The 21,108-nt window shown below is 27.7% G+C and overlaps 1 protein-coding gene across 5 annotated transcripts; it reads left to right on the forward strand.

The window, feature by feature from the left end:
- The first annotated feature begins 402 nt into the window (after positions 1 to 402).
- LOC132948074 (probable phospholipid-transporting ATPase IIB) lies at positions 403 to 19,938 on the forward strand. 5 transcript variants are annotated; one of them, XM_061018364.1, is made up of 19 exons: positions 403 to 659; positions 775 to 950; positions 13,590 to 13,734; positions 13,804 to 13,917; positions 13,979 to 14,146; positions 14,222 to 14,464; positions 14,529 to 14,714; positions 14,802 to 14,923; positions 14,996 to 15,218; positions 15,289 to 15,476; positions 15,568 to 15,673; positions 15,746 to 16,084; positions 16,159 to 16,329; positions 16,387 to 16,575; positions 16,644 to 16,833; positions 16,910 to 17,150; positions 17,462 to 17,628; positions 17,703 to 17,906; positions 18,684 to 19,938. In XM_061018364.1, exons 1-19 carry the CDS (start codon positions 651 to 653, stop codon positions 18,815 to 18,817), a joined length of 3,315 nt encoding a protein of 1,104 aa, XP_060874347.1. In that variant the 5' UTR covers positions 403 to 650; the 3' UTR covers positions 18,818 to 19,938. The 5 variants fall into 5 exon arrangements, with proteins under 5 accessions (XP_060874347.1, XP_060874350.1, XP_060874348.1 ...); XM_061018367.1 differs by lacking the exon at positions 403 to 659 and adding an exon at positions 11,245 to 11,313 and having other exon boundaries at positions 833 to 950; XM_061018366.1 differs by lacking the exons at positions 403 to 659; positions 775 to 950 and adding exons at positions 4,347 to 4,487; positions 11,245 to 11,313.
- The last annotated feature ends 1,170 nt before the right edge of the window (positions 19,939 to 21,108 follow it).

Raw genomic sequence — 21,108 nt, forward strand, 5'->3', positions numbered from 1 at the left:
TAGTCAATAGTGGGCTCGAGTATACTATCTTAAATAGTTAAATCGTGGTAGGGTCGTAGGGACTGTCTAGTGAGTGTTTGTAATTTATTTAGTAATTTAGTAATTTAGTATATTATACTATATAATATATCGTACTAAATTGTCCATTATTGAATCCGTGAAACAATTTATTATTAAATTCACGATTGAATCTAATATCTATAGACTTTAGTATCTACAGCTGGTTAGTTGGACTTGGAACATGGAAAATAAGTAAGCCGAAAAATATCAATATGATTATAATGAAGGTGGTGACGTTCGTCTAGCCGGTCGATTATTTTTCAGTTCAACGAGTTCACAGCTCAACGTGATATCCCTAATCACTAATCAGATATTATCTAACTCTTGTCGTCCAAACAGTTGTATACCTATCGTATTATTATATTATTTTTTTTTCTGACTTTTGTACTTAGAATTTTTAACAAATGATAATAATAAAAACATTAGACGGTTGTTTTCAGTTGTCATTATTTGCATTTACATTTTATTGTACGTGACCTATACTATACAGTATACATTTCCCGTGAAATGGACAGCCGGCACTCCATTCATTGAAATATTCATTAAAATGTTTATTTCGATTTTTGACAAATTGACAACATCGTACTTAAATGAAACGAGTGAGTATATTGAAGCCATAGTAAACATGAGTATAACCATATGTATACATTTGCAAGTCCTCTGGTATTGCCAGCTCCAGTTTAAATCTGAATTTTTGTCGTCTGCCCCGTTAAGGTGAAAAAAAGTCTGCAGACAGAGAATATACCATTGTTATTAAGCCAAGCGGAGAGACAGTTCGATGGAGATGACTCCGACTGCTTTTTGTCTAGTGATGACATGACGCCATTTAAGAAGCACAACGTCTACTACAAAAGCAGATGGGCTAGGGTCTCTTCGCTCCTATTCTGTGGGTGAGTATCTTACAAATTACAATACTATAGCAATGAACATTGGTGGATATTTACGAGTGTTTTGCAGTGTGTTTAGTTTGGCTTGGAAACATACTAACTTTACTGCCAATCTAATGGGTGTATTTTGTCATAATATTTGAGTTTATTTAGGGTATGAAAAATTAAAAAAGCTCATACATATTACACAATATTCAAAATACTTAATAGGTAAGTTGTAATTTTAAATTTCAAAAATAATATGCAATGTATACATATGTACATTTTACATCAGTGTTATAAACTTATAAATTATCTATAAACTCAATTTATATTGCTAATTAGAGATTACTATTAACGAAAAATGGTAAATTCCAATTAACGACAGTGGATTTTGAATTAAGCCACTAACAAAACAGTAGTAGTAACTAGTGAGTACTGAGTAGTAATATTGATTGAAATAAAAAACATTATTAAGTCTATGAATTATGAGTAACAATATTAGAAATACCTAGAAGTAGAATAGTAGAAATAGCACTAAGCATAGTAATATAGTAAGTAGCGTCTGCAAATTAGACTCTTCCTTATGACTTCTATAGGTTGGTAGGTTCAGCAGTTCAGGACATCAAAAAATGTATTAAATATCTAGTAAAATACAGCAATTTGTCAGTATAAATGGTTATGTACATGGGTACAGTGGCGTAAACTGGAGATTGCAAAGGTATTGTATTGCAACCCCAGAGATTTCTGGAATTAGTTAAATTTTTGAATTATCTCTCTATTAATTACTATAATTCATAAATAAAATGAAATAAAAAAAATTTTAAATATATTATTAATTTAGCCAAATAGTATGCAAATTGTTAATAAATTATTGGTTGTATTGGAAAGAGGCAAAAAAGCCATCAACGGATCTGAGATATTTTGAGAACTTTTGCAACCCCCAAAATTTGGATCAACTTAAGCTACTGTGCACCGACTTTGTGTTCACATTATTACTAACGGAATTTATAATAGTTTTTATTATATTACATATTTACATGATAACGTATTTACGCCTTTACTTGATATGGTTAAAGAATAATGACAGTGTTATTTTTATCTTGGTCTACTGTATAAACCATAATGGTCAAAGATTTATTTAATAGGTTTATTAATAATTAATAATTATTATTATCTTAGTTTGTGACCGATGTGATAAATTCACTTATCACTCATGTCTCACTTTTGTCACGAACCAAGTATAATTTATCTTAGTTTGTGCTTTTGTTAATTAATCATTTTTATTTTTATTGTTGTCAACGTGACAACTATACATATGACAGGCAACGATGTTTACGAGTGTAATTATTGTAAACTAAATTGTAATTAGGTAGGTACAGAAATTTGAAACATCCCAAAATGCTCTATACTCTGTATTATAGTATAGACTCTTTACTACAGGGAACAAAAATTTATCTCAACAGTCAATTCTCAATCATGCACACATTAGTGATACCAGTAATACATTGTAGCATTACCTATTGTTGCATACGCAATTCTTGAATTAATTTTTCATTATTTGTTGGACGTTGGAATAATAGTTTTTAAAGTTTGAATAATTCCGCTTGTCTTGCTGCGACCGATTGATCAAAAACGCGTGAAAAATATTTCTATGCATTTTTTATTTATTTACATTCGTACTGAATAAAGTAATTAAAATAAATATAATTATAAAATAATAATAAAAAATATAACGATAAAATAATTATCTATTATGGATTTATTATAATTAATAATAATAATATAACTCAATGCTGCCCATAATTATAATGTGTACTTATTGATATTGTCAAGAAACATTTTATCGGATTTTTTTATCGAGATTCCCTCTGGATAATGCGACATATTACTATATTAGATAAATCATTAGAAGTATTTAAGTGATTCAATTCTCAAATAATAAAAACAATTAAAATCCAGTTTACTCGTTTTGTTGAAATTTAAAAATCGGGTCCTACATGAAATAACGTCTCTAATAATAACATAATTTACCCCCTACATTAATTTTTATCTCAATAATTCCTAGTTGAGACAGTTGTACAAACAATCACTAAACATTTAATAAATCAATACTGAACTAAAGCTAATGGTCCCTCAAACATAATTTATCGGCCAATGATATCAGTGAACCATTATAAATAAATGAATCAATTTTTCATGCAGCCCGGCATCATCTACTGCGTGTCCGTATTCGAATCGCGGTTATTAACTATTTATAATGTATATTATATATATATATATAATATAATATATCTATTCATTATATCATAATTTATAATATTATAGACTTAAATCCAAAACATTGCAATAATATAATTGGTGTTTGAATAGTATAGTATTTTTGATTTTTATAATTTCCGTAGTGATAATAATAGGTTAAAAAAAAAAATTCTTTTAACATGTCGTAACTATATTACAAGGTGAGAGCACTGGAGCCAGGACTCTGGAGGTGCTATCATTCGCGTCTTTGTAAATAGGAGGCTCCTATTGCTTATGTTAATACCTATTACTATATTTAAAATAATGAACGCAACGCTCGACGAACCATGGACATTCTATTGACGAATACAATTTTATCATTCTAAAATGTTAGTTTGACATTATAAATAATATTAAATATTGAGACATTATTATTGACTATTGACCACGATATATAAAAGATAATAATATTATATAATGTAATTCTTGGTGGACATGTCATAATTGTCCGGACAGTCGTGAACGCATTTCTTTTTATCATCGTAACGGCGGCGTCGCGGTCGGTCACTCGGTCTTGGAAGAACCGGCGGCGGTGATAATGGAGTTGCGCAACGCGTTGCTTATGCCATGAATTGAACCTTGACATTCGCGCGCGTTGATAATATCGACTCGTTTGGTCGTTCGGTCGGTGATTCGCCTGCGCCAAGCCCGAAGAACGGGACCGTGTCCGTGCTCCGTAGTGTTCTGTTGCCGCCGCCACGTCCCACTGCCCCTCCGACCACTTCTCCTTCCCCGCCAAAACCACTCGTCGGCCGTCGCAGCGTCGCCGCTAAGCTGCGGTTCGGGCAGTTGCCAGTTCAGTGTTGTTCACTGTTCAGTGGCCGTCCGATCTGCGGTCGAACACGTCGTTTTTGTCCTACATACTCGTTGATCCGACCATATCGTATCCTACGACTCTTTGTGAGCGCTTTGAAAACGATCTGCGCATCAACCAAAAAATAAATAATAATATTTGCGAAGTAAAACACGGCAATCTCGACATTTTTCTCGTCGCCTGTTACCCTTGTCGTGTGTAAGATCTCATACTATTCAATTTTCTGCCGTGCGCCGCGTAGAGCTTTGTGTAGGTCGTCAACGCCGCCGCCGCCGTCTATAACGGGCGCAATCGCAGAATTATGTGATTGATTTTATGGATTCGCCCGCCGGTGCAGGTGTTTGTTTGGTGGAAATGAACTCGTCTTCATCCACGACCACTCTGACCGTCAAAGAGGACATTCCGCTTTTGAATAAGCCTCGGGAAACCAATAACGTCTTCAACAGGTTTGACTCAAACACTGAAACACCTCTCTCTGCCACCCACCCATCAAAATTGCCCGTTGTCCATATTGCGCAATTACAAATGATAATAATATTATTAACTAATATCTGTTTGCTAAAACCTCATTTTATAAATAATTTAATAAATAAATATTTTTTTTGTACATATAGGAGGTACCTACCCTATCTGTTGGTCTCTTTTTTTATATCGACCAATTATATTTGGAAAATACCCCTGAAAATACCTGTCTGCCACATCATCCTGTCAGGAAAAACGCTTATACAGCTTCCTACTTATTATGTGATGCAGTGTTTGTCATCTTGGTGGCATCTCTGCAAGTCAATTGTGATCATTTAACAGTTTTACACTCACAAACATACCTATAATGGTTTTTTCTTCAATTACCTTTTTGTCCTGTAAAATGTCAGGTTCATTCAAACTGATTTCACTTCAATGCCTTTAAATATACAACAATATTGTTCCTAATAATTATTTATATTTTGTTATACAGCTAAAAGTTTAAAAATTTTCATTAGATCATTTTTATATTTTATCCAAATTTGCATTCATTAGGTATAGGTAAATATTATTTATTGTCATGCCTATCTAATTAATTGGCCACATGTTCAAACTAAATTATAGGTATAAGTAATCCATTGTATAATAAATAAAATAGTTCCTAGGTATTATTTATACCTACAATAATATTGTAGACAAATAGGTATAGGTATTATAGTATAATTATTAATTTACAATTAGTAATTTAATTTACCATCCTCACAATATTTTAATCGATATAATATTTGGTAGGTACCTACTTAATATTTTATTGACTTTTTTACATAGTTTCTATATACACTTATATTAACTTAGTGGACATAATGAAAGTGGTTAAGGGGCATGAATAGGCTGCAGTTTCTATTTTCTGCATTTTTATAACGCTGCGGGTGTCCTGGAAATAACAGTAGCATTGCTTAACGTGGCAAGTATTTTAAGACTATTAGGCTAATATCATTAACTATATCTGTATATATGTAAATCAACTGTGAAACTTCTAATTATTTAACTTAGGTATGCTTTGATGATTAAAACAATTAATGAAATTGAATATAAGTTTTTAAATCTTTTATTAATTAATCCAACAAATCTTTCATGCCTGCGGAAGTCACTTATTATTGGAATTATTTAAGGGGTTATTTATTATTTGATAGGTATTAAGTACCTAATAATTACTAACCATACTGTATGCTATACATATATTTAAATTATTAAGTAGGTACAGTTATCTAAATCGCTTTCAAGATTTTTAACAAATTTATTTTCTACTTCTTGACCACTAGTCACAATCTACTTAGTTTTGGAATTGAGTTCCTTGTTTTATTCTTTACACTTTGATAATCATAATAACAATTAATTCTCTAAACTTACATTTGTATTAATATTTTACATTTACATTAATTGTAAAGTACATAATTGAGACATGATAATATGATATGATATCTAGATATAACATTTAAAATGATACACCTGCCTATGAATGTATGGATGTTACCTGTTATGTTTGTAAATAATTATAAAATGCATATATTTGTAGTTCTAATAAAATATTTCGAACAATTTTAAATAAAATTCAAATGTAAACCGTACTTGGATATAAAAAGATAAAAAAATTAATTAAAAATTATTGTCTATGACAAAAAAATCAATAATACAGCCTACTGCAGTACTACATATGACTTATTAGTTAGGTTTCTGCTCAATGAACCACATTTATTTCATATAATTACATATCAGATACTTAAGGTATAATTATTTTTGTATCTAGATTCTAGTTCATTGTTTTATATTTTTATTGTATAATATGAAATACTACCAGTGATGTAGTCCTAAAAAAGTTTATGGGTACACGCCTAACCTGCATACCACGATTTTTGTCAAAGGTAGGTACACTCATAAATATAAAATTACCCTCCACTATACCACTGCATACTACCGATGGGTACTTTCCTGTTATACGAGACTATAGCTATTATTGCGACTACCACCCAAGACTATCTCTGTTATCACGACTACTGCGATTGTTTTGTGAAATATCACAATCCTGTTATCTAAGACTACCAAAATGTATACACTTTACTATTACCACAGACTACTTTATTTTTATTAATCATATTTAATTCTTTTATATTTTTTTTAATATGCAGGTATTGTTGAAATGTCTAAATTCTAATTTATTATATAAAAAAAATATTTTAATACCCAGTAATCATTCGTCATATATTTTACACGGTAAACGCTACACTCAGCGTACAACCACTAAAAACAATAAAATAATAATAATACAAAGAATAATATTATTGTTGATGTTGCCGAAAACGAAGATGAACAAAAATGGTAAATCCATAAATAAAAGATGGTAGTCGCGATAACGGATGTATAGTCTTGGGTGGTAGTCAGGATAATAGCCGTAGTCTCGTATAACAGGAAAGTACCCTACAATGAATTCATATGGTATCAATAAAATTATGTCCTAAATTAGATAAATCAAATACCATTAATTTAGGTACAAAAAACCTAAATGTTTTAAATTTATTGACATTTATTTTAATTTTTTTTTTATTGTATTTTTAAAATGTATAATTATAAAAATAAAAATGCATATTTTAATGATACTTAAGCACATAAAGTCTACTCTTGATAATAATGTTTTATGGTTTTTAAGTAGGTAATGATTAGATACTTATGTCTATTAAATATGTTGATTTGTTATAATATTTACAAAATTAAGCTATAATTTTTTTCAATCAGGTGGTTATACATTTATTTTAATTTAGGAAGGGAGAAGATATGATGAATGTGTCATACACTCATACATAGACTCATACCTTCATGTTATACAATAAACAGTAATATGTGACTCGTATGTGACTATCAATATTGGTTCTTTATCTTTATAATTCGCAATTCCATACTAGTTGTAACTTGTAAGTAAATAAAATAATTATATTTTTATACGCTTTATGGATTCTTAGATATTTTTATTTGTATACATTTAAATTAAATAATCGAGTAAATAATGGCCTAATTTTTCTGTCATAACTGTCATAAGCAAAACAAACTAATGTATCTACCGACTTATTGTCTTATTTAATATTATTAGTAATGCTAAGTATATAATGAATTAAATCATTTAGGTTATGTTGAAATTACATTTATAAAATCTTAATGTTACTAACAATTATTTTAATTTATTTTGTAGGTATCATAATATATAACTTTATTTCTATGCATCTGATAGTTTTTCTTTTTACCTATTCATTATTTGAATCTTATTCCCCATATATATTATATATATTAATATTTAAAAAAAGAAAATGTTATTAGAAAATTACAACTAATAGGTACTTACATATCTATGTACGAGCTATATATATTTAGATAGATGTTAAACGTTAGTACAGAAAAAAATCTAAATAGGTTCTTATTTTTATAATTTTTTTATGTGGCATACTGATACATTGTACTATATAATATGGCCTTTTATATTTTTCTAGATACTCAAACTGAATCGTAGTTCATATTAATTTATTGAATATTTGAGATACAAAGAAAATACAATATTAGTTCTTAAGTTTTAAATTTTAATGTTTTTTTTACCTATTATTGAATATGATAATATTTTTAGTTTTAACAGTAAACTAGTATTATAAGTACCTGGTAGGTACTCGTCTTAATAAAATTTACTTTATGTATATTAAACAAGAATACTTAGTATTCTAGAGCGTTAATATTATAGGTACCATATTTTTTTACTAATGATTATAAATAATAATATTTACCTACATATTAAATTACCTAATTATTTATTATATTATACCCCGTGTTATACTAAAAATATTAAATTTGAACTTGATAGTTATGTCTTTCATTAGTTACTGAATATTATATTAGTATATAGTTGATACTAGAAAATGTATTATAAAATCATTTTAAATATCATATAGAAATAATGAAATGTAAGAAAAATGTCATAGTATACAACATTATGTAAAAAAGTTCAAAAACATATATGTTTTTCTCCGGTTGTAGTACACACAGTATACACAAAAGTAAATTGTAATTATAGTGAGGATATTCAATTTGTGTAAAGTCAAGAACTCTGATACTATATAGAATTATACTTATTTAAGAAATGCAATTGGTTTATAATAATACTAGGTACATAATAATACACTCAATTTCAAATAATAATAAATCGACATGTGCATGAACAATGACATTGGGTGCTTTTGGGTAGCTATTATTGTTAGTAATTAGGATTGTGCAAACAAATACAATTTTTTGTCTGCTGTTCAGTTTTTTCTTGAATGGAATAGAGTTGAGTGAACATGAAATGATTGAGAAAATGTATAAGAATTTAAAACCTTTTTTTTTAAGAGGACATTTTATCCGCATGTGTTATATCCATCTGACTAACGCATGACATAGTCAATTTTACGTTAAGAAGAATCAATTTTACTCTGTGTCTGTTATTTTTAATATTAGAGTCAATATCTATTATCAAGTTTAATGCTATGAATATTAATAATAATCTAGAACCTCATTGGTTAGGTTAGGTTAGTTTATTTTTATATTTTAATTTCAAAGCAAGTTGTAATTATTTTAAAATGTACAAGATATTTACAATTATAAAATGCTCATAATTTGCTTCATAATTACAGTATACCAGTGTTGGGAAAGTTCCTTTTAAAAAGGAACTCGTTCCCGTTCCTCGTTCCTACTGTAAGAAAGGAACTCGTTCCCGTTCCTCGTTCCTACTGTAAGAAAGGAACTCGTTCCCGTTCCTCTTTCCTGTCTCGAAATAAGAACGCGTTCCCGTTCCTTTTTAAAAAGGAACGCGTTCCCGTTCCTTCATGTTCCTTTTTTTGCAATTTGAGTGGTGGTCAATGGTGTATTTTGCGAACAATTTTTAAGTCAGAAATAATCGAACCGAGAGAGTTAACCGATTATTTCTGACTTAAAAATTTTTCGCAAAAAACACCATTGACCACCACTGAAATCGGTTAACTCACTCCTTTCTAGGAGCACCGATTTTTAACAAAAATGATTTGTCTTAGATTTTTTTTGTTATAATTCAAAAGTTGTATAGCGTAGACTTGAAACTTTATATATATACATTCATATTGCATAATTGCATAATATTATACATTTATATTACTATAGTAGTATAGTATACAGTGTATAGTGTGTACTATACACGATACACCACACATAGAGACATGCTATAGGTTATAGGCTTATAGCCCATAGGAGTATAGGACATAGTATGATACAACAATCTGTTTTTTTTTTTAATTCAATTTATTTGAAAAAATATTTTTATACTGACATTTTGTTTTGTTTGAGAAGAACTAATTTGGCGCGCGGAACCGGAAACGACCCGGAACACGACACGTAGTCGACCGACGGCGTCGCGGCTCAGTTTTGGCGCGGAAACACACTATATGCGCTTCATAAAATATACTGTGGCACTCAACGTGTTAAAATTTTTTCATTATTTGAGGAACGGAAATTTTCGTTCAAGTTCCTTCAAAATAGGAACTCGTTCCCGTTCCTCGTTCCTATATTTTAAATGGAACGCGTTCCGAGCTTCGTTCCTATAAAAGGAACGCGTTCCTCAAGGAACGCGTTCCTTCCCAACACTGCAGTATACTCAATTCTACGAGGGGCTCTAGGTAATAAGCTCACCTTTAAATATGATCAATTCACTCTCATAAATCAAAATGATAACAGAGTTAAACGGATTCTTCTTAAAATAAAATTTACCAAGCTGGTATGCATTAGTAAGATGGAAACAACACATGCGCATTTGTCCTCTTAATAGAAACATATAAAAAAGACAAAAGTATATTATGTATATAAATTTATAGTAACCTCGTTTATATAATATAATAATAAATACATCAATGTAAACACATTGATAATTTATTTTTATGTAAATAATGTTATTGTTGTTAATCCTACCAGACCAATGGAATAAAATAATTTGAATACTTACAAATATAATAGGTATATGTTATCTATATAAATATATTAAAATAGGAAATAAAAGTAGGTATAAGAAATAATGGCATTTTGTTTCATTTACATAAACTCTTTATTTGGCATTTAAATACATTTCATTATATTTGTTGTTTGATTATATGACAAGCACACAAATCTTATTATTAATAGGCAAGAAAAAGTTATTTATTTGATAGTTTTAATTTTAGCTCTTAAAATATTTTTTTTTCTGAGTGGCCCTGCAAATGTTGTTGCATGTTTCCTTTTACCTGGTTACATTTTATAAATTAGTCAACTTGGTATTTATTATAAAATATAAATAAAAAAAGTTATGCCGCATGAGTTATATACATTATATTATTGTGTGTTGTCTTATTTCAAATGAGACCTCACCCGAAAGCTTTATATTCAACTCTTAAAATCCACAATTAATAATATTGTCATTAAACGCAATAATGATTTTTAAGGTTACAAGATTACATTTACAATTTCCAACTTATTTCTATTAGGTTGAAAGAATTTTTAGATAAATAATTGTTTTTTTTTATATAAGTAGGTTCCTGATTAATCACCAAAAATCCATTAAATGAATTTATTTTTCCTTATTATTTTAAAAGTTTGACAAAAGTACCTAAGCCATAATAGTGCTTTGACAAGTTTTTCGTATTTCATGGAGTTTGTGTCCTATTATTTCAGATTGTGACACATTCTCCTGCCTGTTTATATTTTTACAGTCATGACAGAAGAGAAAAAAAGTAAATTAAGGTAGGATCCCAATTTGGTATTTTTACTAATATAATATTATAATAGCCTAACTATAAATTTTAAGTTAGGTATGTCAAGACCTAGCTGGGCTAACAAATATCAAAAAGGGTGAGCAAAAATTAAGAATGATAATTTTTCCTATTTTGTTTAACTTTATAATATTTAAATTTATAACCCATATAGAATTCTGTCTTCAGATATTCCTGAACAGTAGAATTTGTTTTTTTTTTCAATTTTAATTTATATAATAAAAACCTATATTTCTTTTAGAGATAGGATGTAATTTAAAGGTTGAATTTTAGATTGATATATGTATTCAAAATATGTACTATTTTATACTAATAGTGTTATTTGTAGATTAAAATTGTACTTATTCATATTAAATAAATTCTATAAGTATTTTTTTTTTCATTATATGATTATTAAATTTTAATATATTACCTATTATATATTTTATAAAAATTACCAACCAATAATATTAAATCATGACGCTAAACAATAATTTATCATGAAACTGTTTTTCTACCTTTTAATATAATTGAAATATATTTTTTTGTAATATGTAATTGATAAAAACATTACAATGTTTGAATTTTAGATTTATACAGTTTAAATTTTGATTAGGTTATTCAAAAAAAATTATAGCTCACCCTTTTTTAATTTTTTGGTTTTGTAGTCGGCTGTTTAAGGTTAGGTGAACCTAACCTAATCTCGTATTAAACACGACTAACACCAAAACTTACATACATTTTTAATTTAAATTTTAAAAAGAAAAATTACTACAATGAAATTAATTATTACTTCATGTTTTTAATTTAATTTTATGATTGAAGTGATAGCGTGTTTTTAACTACAACACATTAAGCTTATAGTTAGTTAGTATATTATTTATGTAGTATTTGTTTTTAATATTTATGTAAGATTATTTTGCTTATTTTTTTTTTATTAAACCTACTAACTTAAGAATAATTAAATTGCTTAGCTTTTTACATAAGTTAGCTTCTTGCATGTATTGTTTTGTTTCTAAATGGGTAATTTTATATTAATTGTATGTTAAAATAAAATTTATCGAGTATGAAAGTAATATTAATAATAGGACTAGTAACAAAATACTTAAGAACGTATCATGCGTAAAAGACATTATATACATCATACCTACTTTAATATACTAGAATTTTTCAGTTGTAGGAGCATTTACATAATTAACCTGTGTTAGCAATATATTTTTTATATTTGGTACATACATATATTTTATACCTACTATTTATTAATTTTTGGTTTTACTGTATTAAATATTTAATATGATATTTGGGATTCTAATTAATTTTTCTTATACCACAGAATAAATATTTTATCTTACTTTAACTTTTAACTTTCTAAGTTATAAAATAATAATAAAAACTAAAAATAATTTTGGAAGTTTTTAATAGTTACCTACATTTTGAGATCAATAAATGTCAATATAATATAAATTACAGTGATAATAATTGGTCATTATTCATTATTGATAATAAAATATAGGTAGTATTCGTTTATAATTAAATCAATGTTAATATTAGGCCATTATTAATTAATGCTGTTTTTGAAATTGTTTATATTGTTTATTGCAATAGGTAGGTACTGTTTTATCTTATAAGTTATAAACCACCAATAATTGCATTACACCAAAATAATATTTTGTTAATTTCTTAATTTATTTGTAAGCAATCAATTAATATGTCTTGGTCTAAACTAAATGTTAATATTTGTTATCCAATGTGACTTACAATTTAAAAAAAATTTTAGTTATTTTTTTCTTACTATGTATAGAGAATGGGCTTTTATTTTTATCTTTATCATTCTATTTAATTTTGAATTTTAATGGATTTTTAAAAAGTGGCCTAAAAAAATAACTATCAAAGAACAAATCCAACTCACAAATATTTACTTAATACATAAGTTCAACATTTATGGCCGTATTCATAGTTGATGCTTGAAAATAAGTATTGCTTAAGCCAAAATAAAAAAAAAATTGATAATAACTAAAAGCAATGCTTAAGGTAGGTTGTGACCAACCTTAATTTAAGCAATACTTATTCTTAAGCATCAACTTAAGGAATACCTTTTATTGTTATTGATTAACTTATCTAGAAAATTAAGATACTGACCAGTTATTATCATCAATGCCTGAATTGTCTTAGACTGTAAAATATATTAATTTAAATATGTATGGATATTTTATATTATTGTATTATATTTATGCAAGTAGAGTATTGTTAGATATAAATTTTTGACAGATTTTGCCAATGGATTTGGCAAAAATGTTTCCGCAAGAAGGAACTTACTTCACGTACTATTGTCATTGGGAAACAAAGCACCGAAAAGTATTCCCCAAATGTCATACGCAATCAGAAGTACACCATAATAACATTCCTCCCAAAGGTTTGAAACTTTATACTTTGATAATAATACGACTTATCAATTAAAAAAATCATTTAAATGTATTTCCAGGTGCTCTATCAACAGTTCAAATTCTTTTTGAATCTTTATTTTCTTCTGATGGCTATGAGTCAATTTGTACCTGAACTAAGATTAGGATACCTCTATACATATTGGGGACCACTGGTATTAAACATTGTAAAAAAATAAAATTATCAATACTTACTTGTGGTATTTAATGTTGTAGATATTTGTATTGGCTGTCACATTATTTCGTGAAGGTGTTGATGATATTCGAAGGTGGCAACGAGATGAAGAAGTAAATTCACAAAAATACAAACGTCTAATACGTGGTAAAGATCACAATATTGGTACAGAGTATGTATCATCGTCAAAACTCAAAGTTGGAGACTTAGTAAGATTTGTTTTTTGTAATTATTAATAAAATACAGCTAAAAATGTATTAAGTTTTATTAAATTTAATTATTAGGTGCTAGTAGAAAAAGATCAAAGAGTCCCAGCTGATATGGTGTTATTAAGAACTACTGAAAAATCTGGTGCTTGTTTTGTACGAACTGATCAAATGGATGGAGAAACTGATTGGAAATTACGTCTTGCTATTGGAGACACTCAAAAATTAGATTGTGATGCACGTTTGTTTGATATTACAGCTACTATTTTTGCTGAAAAACCTCAAAGAGATATTCACAGTTTCATAGGAACATTTAGAAGAGTAAGAGAATATATTATTTTATTATTATTATTAAATCATTAATTATTTATAATATATCATTTAGCAAGATAATGGGGAAGAAGTGAGTCTTGATGTAGAAAATACATTATGGGCTAACTGTGTTGTAGCTAATGGTTCAGCACTTGGTGCTGTTGTTTACACTGGTGCTGAAACCAGGTCTGTTATGAATAATTCTCAGCCTCGAAGTAAAGTTGGACTCTTGGATATAGAAATTAATCAGTTAACTAAGGTATTGTTGACATTTTTTTTTTTAATACATTATTATTATTTTTTTTTTTACTTATATCGTATGTTCACATTATATTTTAATTTTCAGCTACTTTTTTGTGCTGTGGTTGGTCTGGCCTTTGTAATGATGTGTTTAAAAGGTTTCAGTGGTCCATGGTATCGTTACATGTTCAGATTTGTATTACTATTCTCATACATTATACCAATCAGGTTAATTTACAAAACTTTATTTATATGAACAATAATAATAAATTATATACTTGTTTTTGTTGTTTAATTTAGTTTGAGGGTAAATTTGGACATGGGTAAAGCATTCTATTCATGGTCTATGCAAAGAGATGAAGAAATGCCAGATACAGTAGTAAGATGTACAACAATTCCAGAAGAACTGGGCCGGATATCATACTTATTTTCAGATAAAACTGGGACACTTACTCAAAATTCAATGGTATTTAAACGACTTCATTTAGGGACTGTTTCTTATGGTGCTGAGTCTTTTGACCAGGTTAGATAAATTTATTTATACTTCTATAATTAGTATTAAGGTATAATATTAATTATTAATATTGTTGTAGGTTGCTGAACAACTAAAAATGACCTTCTGTGGAGCAGTTGAGCCCACACATAATCGTAATTTGTCTCAGGGTTCGACATCATTTAAGATAAGACGCTCTGAGCAAACTCGTCTTCATGATGCTGTTAAAGCTATAGCGCTGTGTCATAATGTGACTCCTGTTATTGAAAATAATGTTCAGGGCAATATGTTAGTTTTATTTTTTTTACAGACAGCATTTGATAAATAATTGAAATTAATTTTGCATTAAAAAAAATATATGTTAAATGTTTGATTTTAGTACTGATAGTCCAGTCGAACTCAGGTCTGAAGCTGATCAACACTATATTAAAGAAAGTCTACTTTCTCGTTCACAGTGTACTTATCAAGCTTCTAGTCCTGACGAGGTATACATATCTTATATTTGTTAAAAACTTAGAATTTTATAACTTTAAAAAATTGATTTATATTTGTCATAGATTGCATTAGTAAAGTGGACTGAAGATGTAGGTTTAGCTGTAATAAAGAGAGATTTGACATCACTTCAATTACGTACATCTGCTGGAGATATACTCAATTATACAATATTACAAATGTTTCCATTCACATCAGAAACCAAACGAATGGGAATAATTGTTAAAGATGTTGCCTCTGGAGATATTACATTCTATTTAAAAGGAGCGGATGTAGTTATGTCATCTATTGTTCAATACACTGACTGGTTGGAAGAAGAATGTGGAAATATGGCACGAGAAGGTTTACGTACATTGGTAGTGGCTCGAAAAAATTTAACTGAAGAACAGTACTTGGAATTTGAAGTGTGTATTGTTTATCTATAATTCCAAATCATAATGTAAAGACCAAAAGTTATGTTTTATTTATTTTTTGCCAGTCTCGTTTGAATTCAGCAAGGTTAGCTGTGACAGGCCGTGCTCAACGAGTAGCAACTGTTGTGGACACTCTAGAACGTGAAATGGAGTTATTGTGTGTAACAGGGGTGGAAGATAAACTTCAAGTAAATGTTCGTAGAACCTTAGAATTATTGGGCAATGCAGGAATTAAAGTAAGAGTAATTTTAATAAAATATAATTGCTTGCTTAATAAATTTATATTTTATTAGATATGGATGTTAACTGGAGATAAGCAAGAAACTGCCACTTGTATTGCTAAAAGTTCTCGTCTTGTTTCAAGAACTCAGGAATTATTTATTTTTAACCCAGTACATACGAGAACTGAAGCACATCAGCAATTAAATGCTTTTAGGAAAAAACAAGATTGCGCTCTTGTTATTACTGGAGATTCATTGGAAGTATGTTTAATAATAAGAATTTAATTTAATTTTTGTGTTTTATATTAACTTTTATCTTTGTTCTTAAGATATGTCTACAGTATTATCAAACAGAATTACTGGATGTTGCCTGCCGAAGTCCAGCTGTAATTTGCTGTCGATGTTCTCCTACCCAAAAAGCACAAATTGTCACTCTAATTAAAGCACATACTGGAAAAAGAACGGCTGCTGTTGGTGATGGAGGAAATGATGTTTCGATGATTCAGGCGGCTGACACGGGTATAAAATAATTTGTTAATAACTGTTGTTGTTACTTATTAGGGCGAATACAACAATTTTATATTTTTAATTTTAGGGATTGGTATTGCTGGTGTTGAAGGTCGTCAAGCATCTTTAGCTGCAGACTTTTCAGTACCACAATTTTCACACCTTTCTAGACTACTCATGGTACATGGTCGATACAGTTATAAAAGATCTGCCTCACTTAGCCAATTTGTCATCCATAGAGGTCTTATCATATCTACTATGCAAGCAATATTTTCAGCTGTATTTTACTTCTCATCAGTAACACTGTATCAAGGGTTCCTTATGATTGGGTAAGATTGATATTGTATAGGGCCTATTTTTTGTTGTTACACTGTGTAGTACATAATTCACTATGGGTAGTAGTGTAGTCTGAAATTATAGTGTATTATTGTATAATTACCTATACTGTTTACAACTTATGTGTGACAGTAATAATATTATTTTGATTAATAAAAAATTACAATTTGTGAAGTATATTTAAATAAAATATGGCTTGGTTTTGTGCTAAAAAATATATAATACGAAAAATAATTAAAACATAGGCCCTGGAATTGTAACTTAATTACAAGGATCTATTAATTAAGCAACTTATTGATTTCAGATATGCAACACTGTACACCATGTTCCCTGTATTTTCCTTGGTACTTGATAAAGATGTACTGTCTAAAATTGCATTAACTTACCCTGAACTCTATAAAGAACTGAGCAAAGGACGGTCGTTATCTTATAAAACATTTTTCATTTGGGTTTTAATAAGCATTTATCAAGGTAAACTTATACAATATTGAATATACACATAATAATTTAATGCTGTTTTACAAACATTTTTTGTATTTTGGCAGGTGGTGTAATAATGTATGGAGCATTGTTTCTATTTGAAGATGAATTCATTCACATTGTTGCCATTAGTTTCACAGCTTTAATTCTCACAGAACTAATCATGGTTGCATTGACAGTGCGCACATGGCACTATTTAATGCTGTTGGCTGAACTTTTTAGTTTAGCTGTTTATATTTTATCATTAATCTTACTCAAAGATTATTTTGGTTAGTATATATTGTTTTTAACTACTTTTAAAATATATACAGGCAAATTTGCTATCTTCAAGGGACTTTAAGAATCAGATAATTACATCCCAACTCCGCTGTAAAGATTACATAAAAAAAATGTGCATATATAAAGATAATATATAAATTTAATAATAGATTGATTTAGCAATCCTGTTTTGTTAGCATTATATATGTTGAAATCTGGAAAATGTTCATACAAATTAGGTCAGTGGTGAGCGCCCTGGATTGCTTTCTTATTTTCACTAATTTTTCCAAAAACAATTTTCATAAAAAATATTGTGTTTTTATTCAATTTATTAACATAAAACGTATAGACTAAAACGGTGACTGAAATGCGTATAACATGTTCGATTAAATAGCAGTCACAAAAGTAGCAATAAATTAGAAATTATTCATTACAATTAAATTAATTTTGATACTGTATCAATGTTGATGTAGAAACAAAATAGCTTACAAATTACCGCCATTGAACGAAATCTAAAATTCCATAAATTCATCAAAACAAAAATTGAGTTATTATTCTAGATTATTTTAAGCAAATATTATACCAGTTTTCATTTGAAAAAAACACATTATTTCTGGAATATCGTAACTATCATCATTACAATACAAACAAAATTATTAGACATAAGATAGAAAACCAAACAAATACATTGCTAATAATCATTATACACGAAACCTATTTGTATTCTATTTATAAGCAAATTTTACTGTAATTTAATTATTAACCAGATCATTTGTTTATTTGTTTAGATTCTCATTTCATACAAACCGAATCATTCCTATGGAAAGTCACTGTGATTACACTGGTCAGCTGTTTACCATTATACATTCTAAAGTTCTTAAGGAAAAAGTTTTCACCACCAAGTTATTCTAAACTATCGTGAGCTATAGTTACTTTGAAATTTGAAAGTAATCAAGATGGAATTATAATTGAGGAAATTAAACAAAATAAATATATTTACATGGATCTTTAGTCTCAAAATCAGCTTCAGAATTATTATTCTATTAACTCCTCTATTATGAAGACCAGTTTTAATATCCTCTTCAAATTAATTTTGATATAAAAAGCACAATTTATACCAAATAGATTAAACTCAACACTTAAAAATATGTATATTTTAATCATATATATTTTTTTATTGCAAAATTATAGTATAATCGTCTTCAAAAATAATCTACTAATTGTAATGTTATTTTTCTGGTTTAAGTTAAAAGTTAAAACTGTTTAAAATTATAACTTTTCTGTTATTTTTTAGTTTTATTTTATAGAATGTTAATGATTATCTATGACCGTGATTCATAAGTAAATCAATAAATGATTTTTATTAATTCAGCTATAAATCTATAAAATTCCTCTATTCATTTACATATTTACCCTTGCAAATACCACATTTTAAATGATTTAAAAACAAAAATTTTAAATATAAATTTGCTCCTTTGAATTATAATACATTTGATGCAGGGTCTGTGTACTGCAGTTTATATTAATCATCTTAAGTTATGATAAGATCAATATTAATGTATGTCACCATTATTTATGTGAATTTTTTTTTTATATTTTGACTTAATCTTGAAATTATTTTAAAGACTTGTAGGATTGCCGTTCATCCTATTTGTTTTTAATAAAATTTAAATGATTTAAATAGATTATAATCAGTTGATCACATAAATGCTATTTTTATTTTTTGGGAAATCCATTCTTTTTGTATTTATACCATCTACGAGGAAGTTAATTTTTTGTAACGGTTGTTCATTATTGAATAATAATAATTTATTTAATTGTACCTGTTTTAATCTAGTGTTAATTAACTGTTTTTTCCTTATCGTAGAGTAGTATTGAGTGTAGAATTTATATAACATTCTTTTGGCAAATGCTTTCAGTGGGATGGATAAGGAGAGGTTTTTTTGATGATATTACAATTATGATAATTGTAATTTTGAATAACAAAAATATGGAAACCCTGTTTATTTATGCATCTTAAGTAATTAATAGTATTAAAGGCAATAATACAAATCTTAAAAAAAATATATATTTTTGCACAGAAAGCAATTTTTTTCAATATTGTAGATCTAAATTCTGAAAATAATTCATTGCTCAACATCATTTGAAAACTAGATATCCTGTTTAAAGTGTTGGAAGATATTTTTAAGTTCTATTAACAAATATCTTTTTAACTTTATAATAATATGGTCAATATATAAAAAGGTCAATTTTATTGAACATCATTTAAATCTTAATAAATGTTTTTCAGATATTTTGAAATTTTATTTCCCAAAAATATTTATATTAAGTATAATGCGTTTTTAATATATATTATAAAGCCTATTACTGAATAAAATAAATATATATGTTATAAATTAAAATGTTATTATTGAAAAATATAGTTTATTAAAAGTTCCTGAATTGACAATATCAAATATGTGGTATAGCATTATTTGGGGTTGATGTTGATTTATTTATTTGTCTTACCGATATTTGGATTAATTTTATTCTACTTATCAAATTATGCATGTTTAATTATTTTATACAATTTAATCAATTGTTAAATCTCCATTAATTAATTAAGCACATCAATTATGCTGTGTAAAGTTGATATACCTAATATAAAAATAATGAAGGTAGAAAAAAGAAGAACTACCTATGCATTTGAGACGCACAATTACACATGCAATTAAAAAATATAATTCACACCCATAGAAATTTCAATTTTGTAAACACTGCTAATAATGAATTTACCTTTGAATATTTAGCTGGCCATCATCTTATTGGATATGTGAATATTTTATTTAAAAAAGAGAAGTTAGATACAATTGAAGTATTTATTTAAATTTTTAAAGATATTTATTTAGTGTCTTGATCCATGGTTGTGTTGTTATATAGGTTTGATTTTTTTTGTTATTATTATTTGTATAGTTGTAGTTTACTCTCCCATTGCTTGAAAATAAAAAATGATTTTGTTACCCACCACAACATTTTGAAGTACCTATCCTTATTACATTTGTATTCATATAGAAGTATGTTGCAATTTAATAATATTTAAATCTACTTAGGTAATATCAGAATGTTATGTTTAAGAAAGTATTAGAAAAATAAATATTTATTATTATGTGTAAGTTATGAATTATGATTAACGATAATCAATATTTTTGTGTCTTATAGTGTAAATTAAAATAT

The sequence above is a fragment of the Metopolophium dirhodum genome, chromosome 7, assembly GCF_019925205.1.
Source record: "Metopolophium dirhodum isolate CAU chromosome 7, ASM1992520v1, whole genome shotgun sequence".
Lineage (NCBI taxonomy): Eukaryota > Metazoa > Arthropoda > Insecta > Hemiptera > Aphididae > Metopolophium > Metopolophium dirhodum.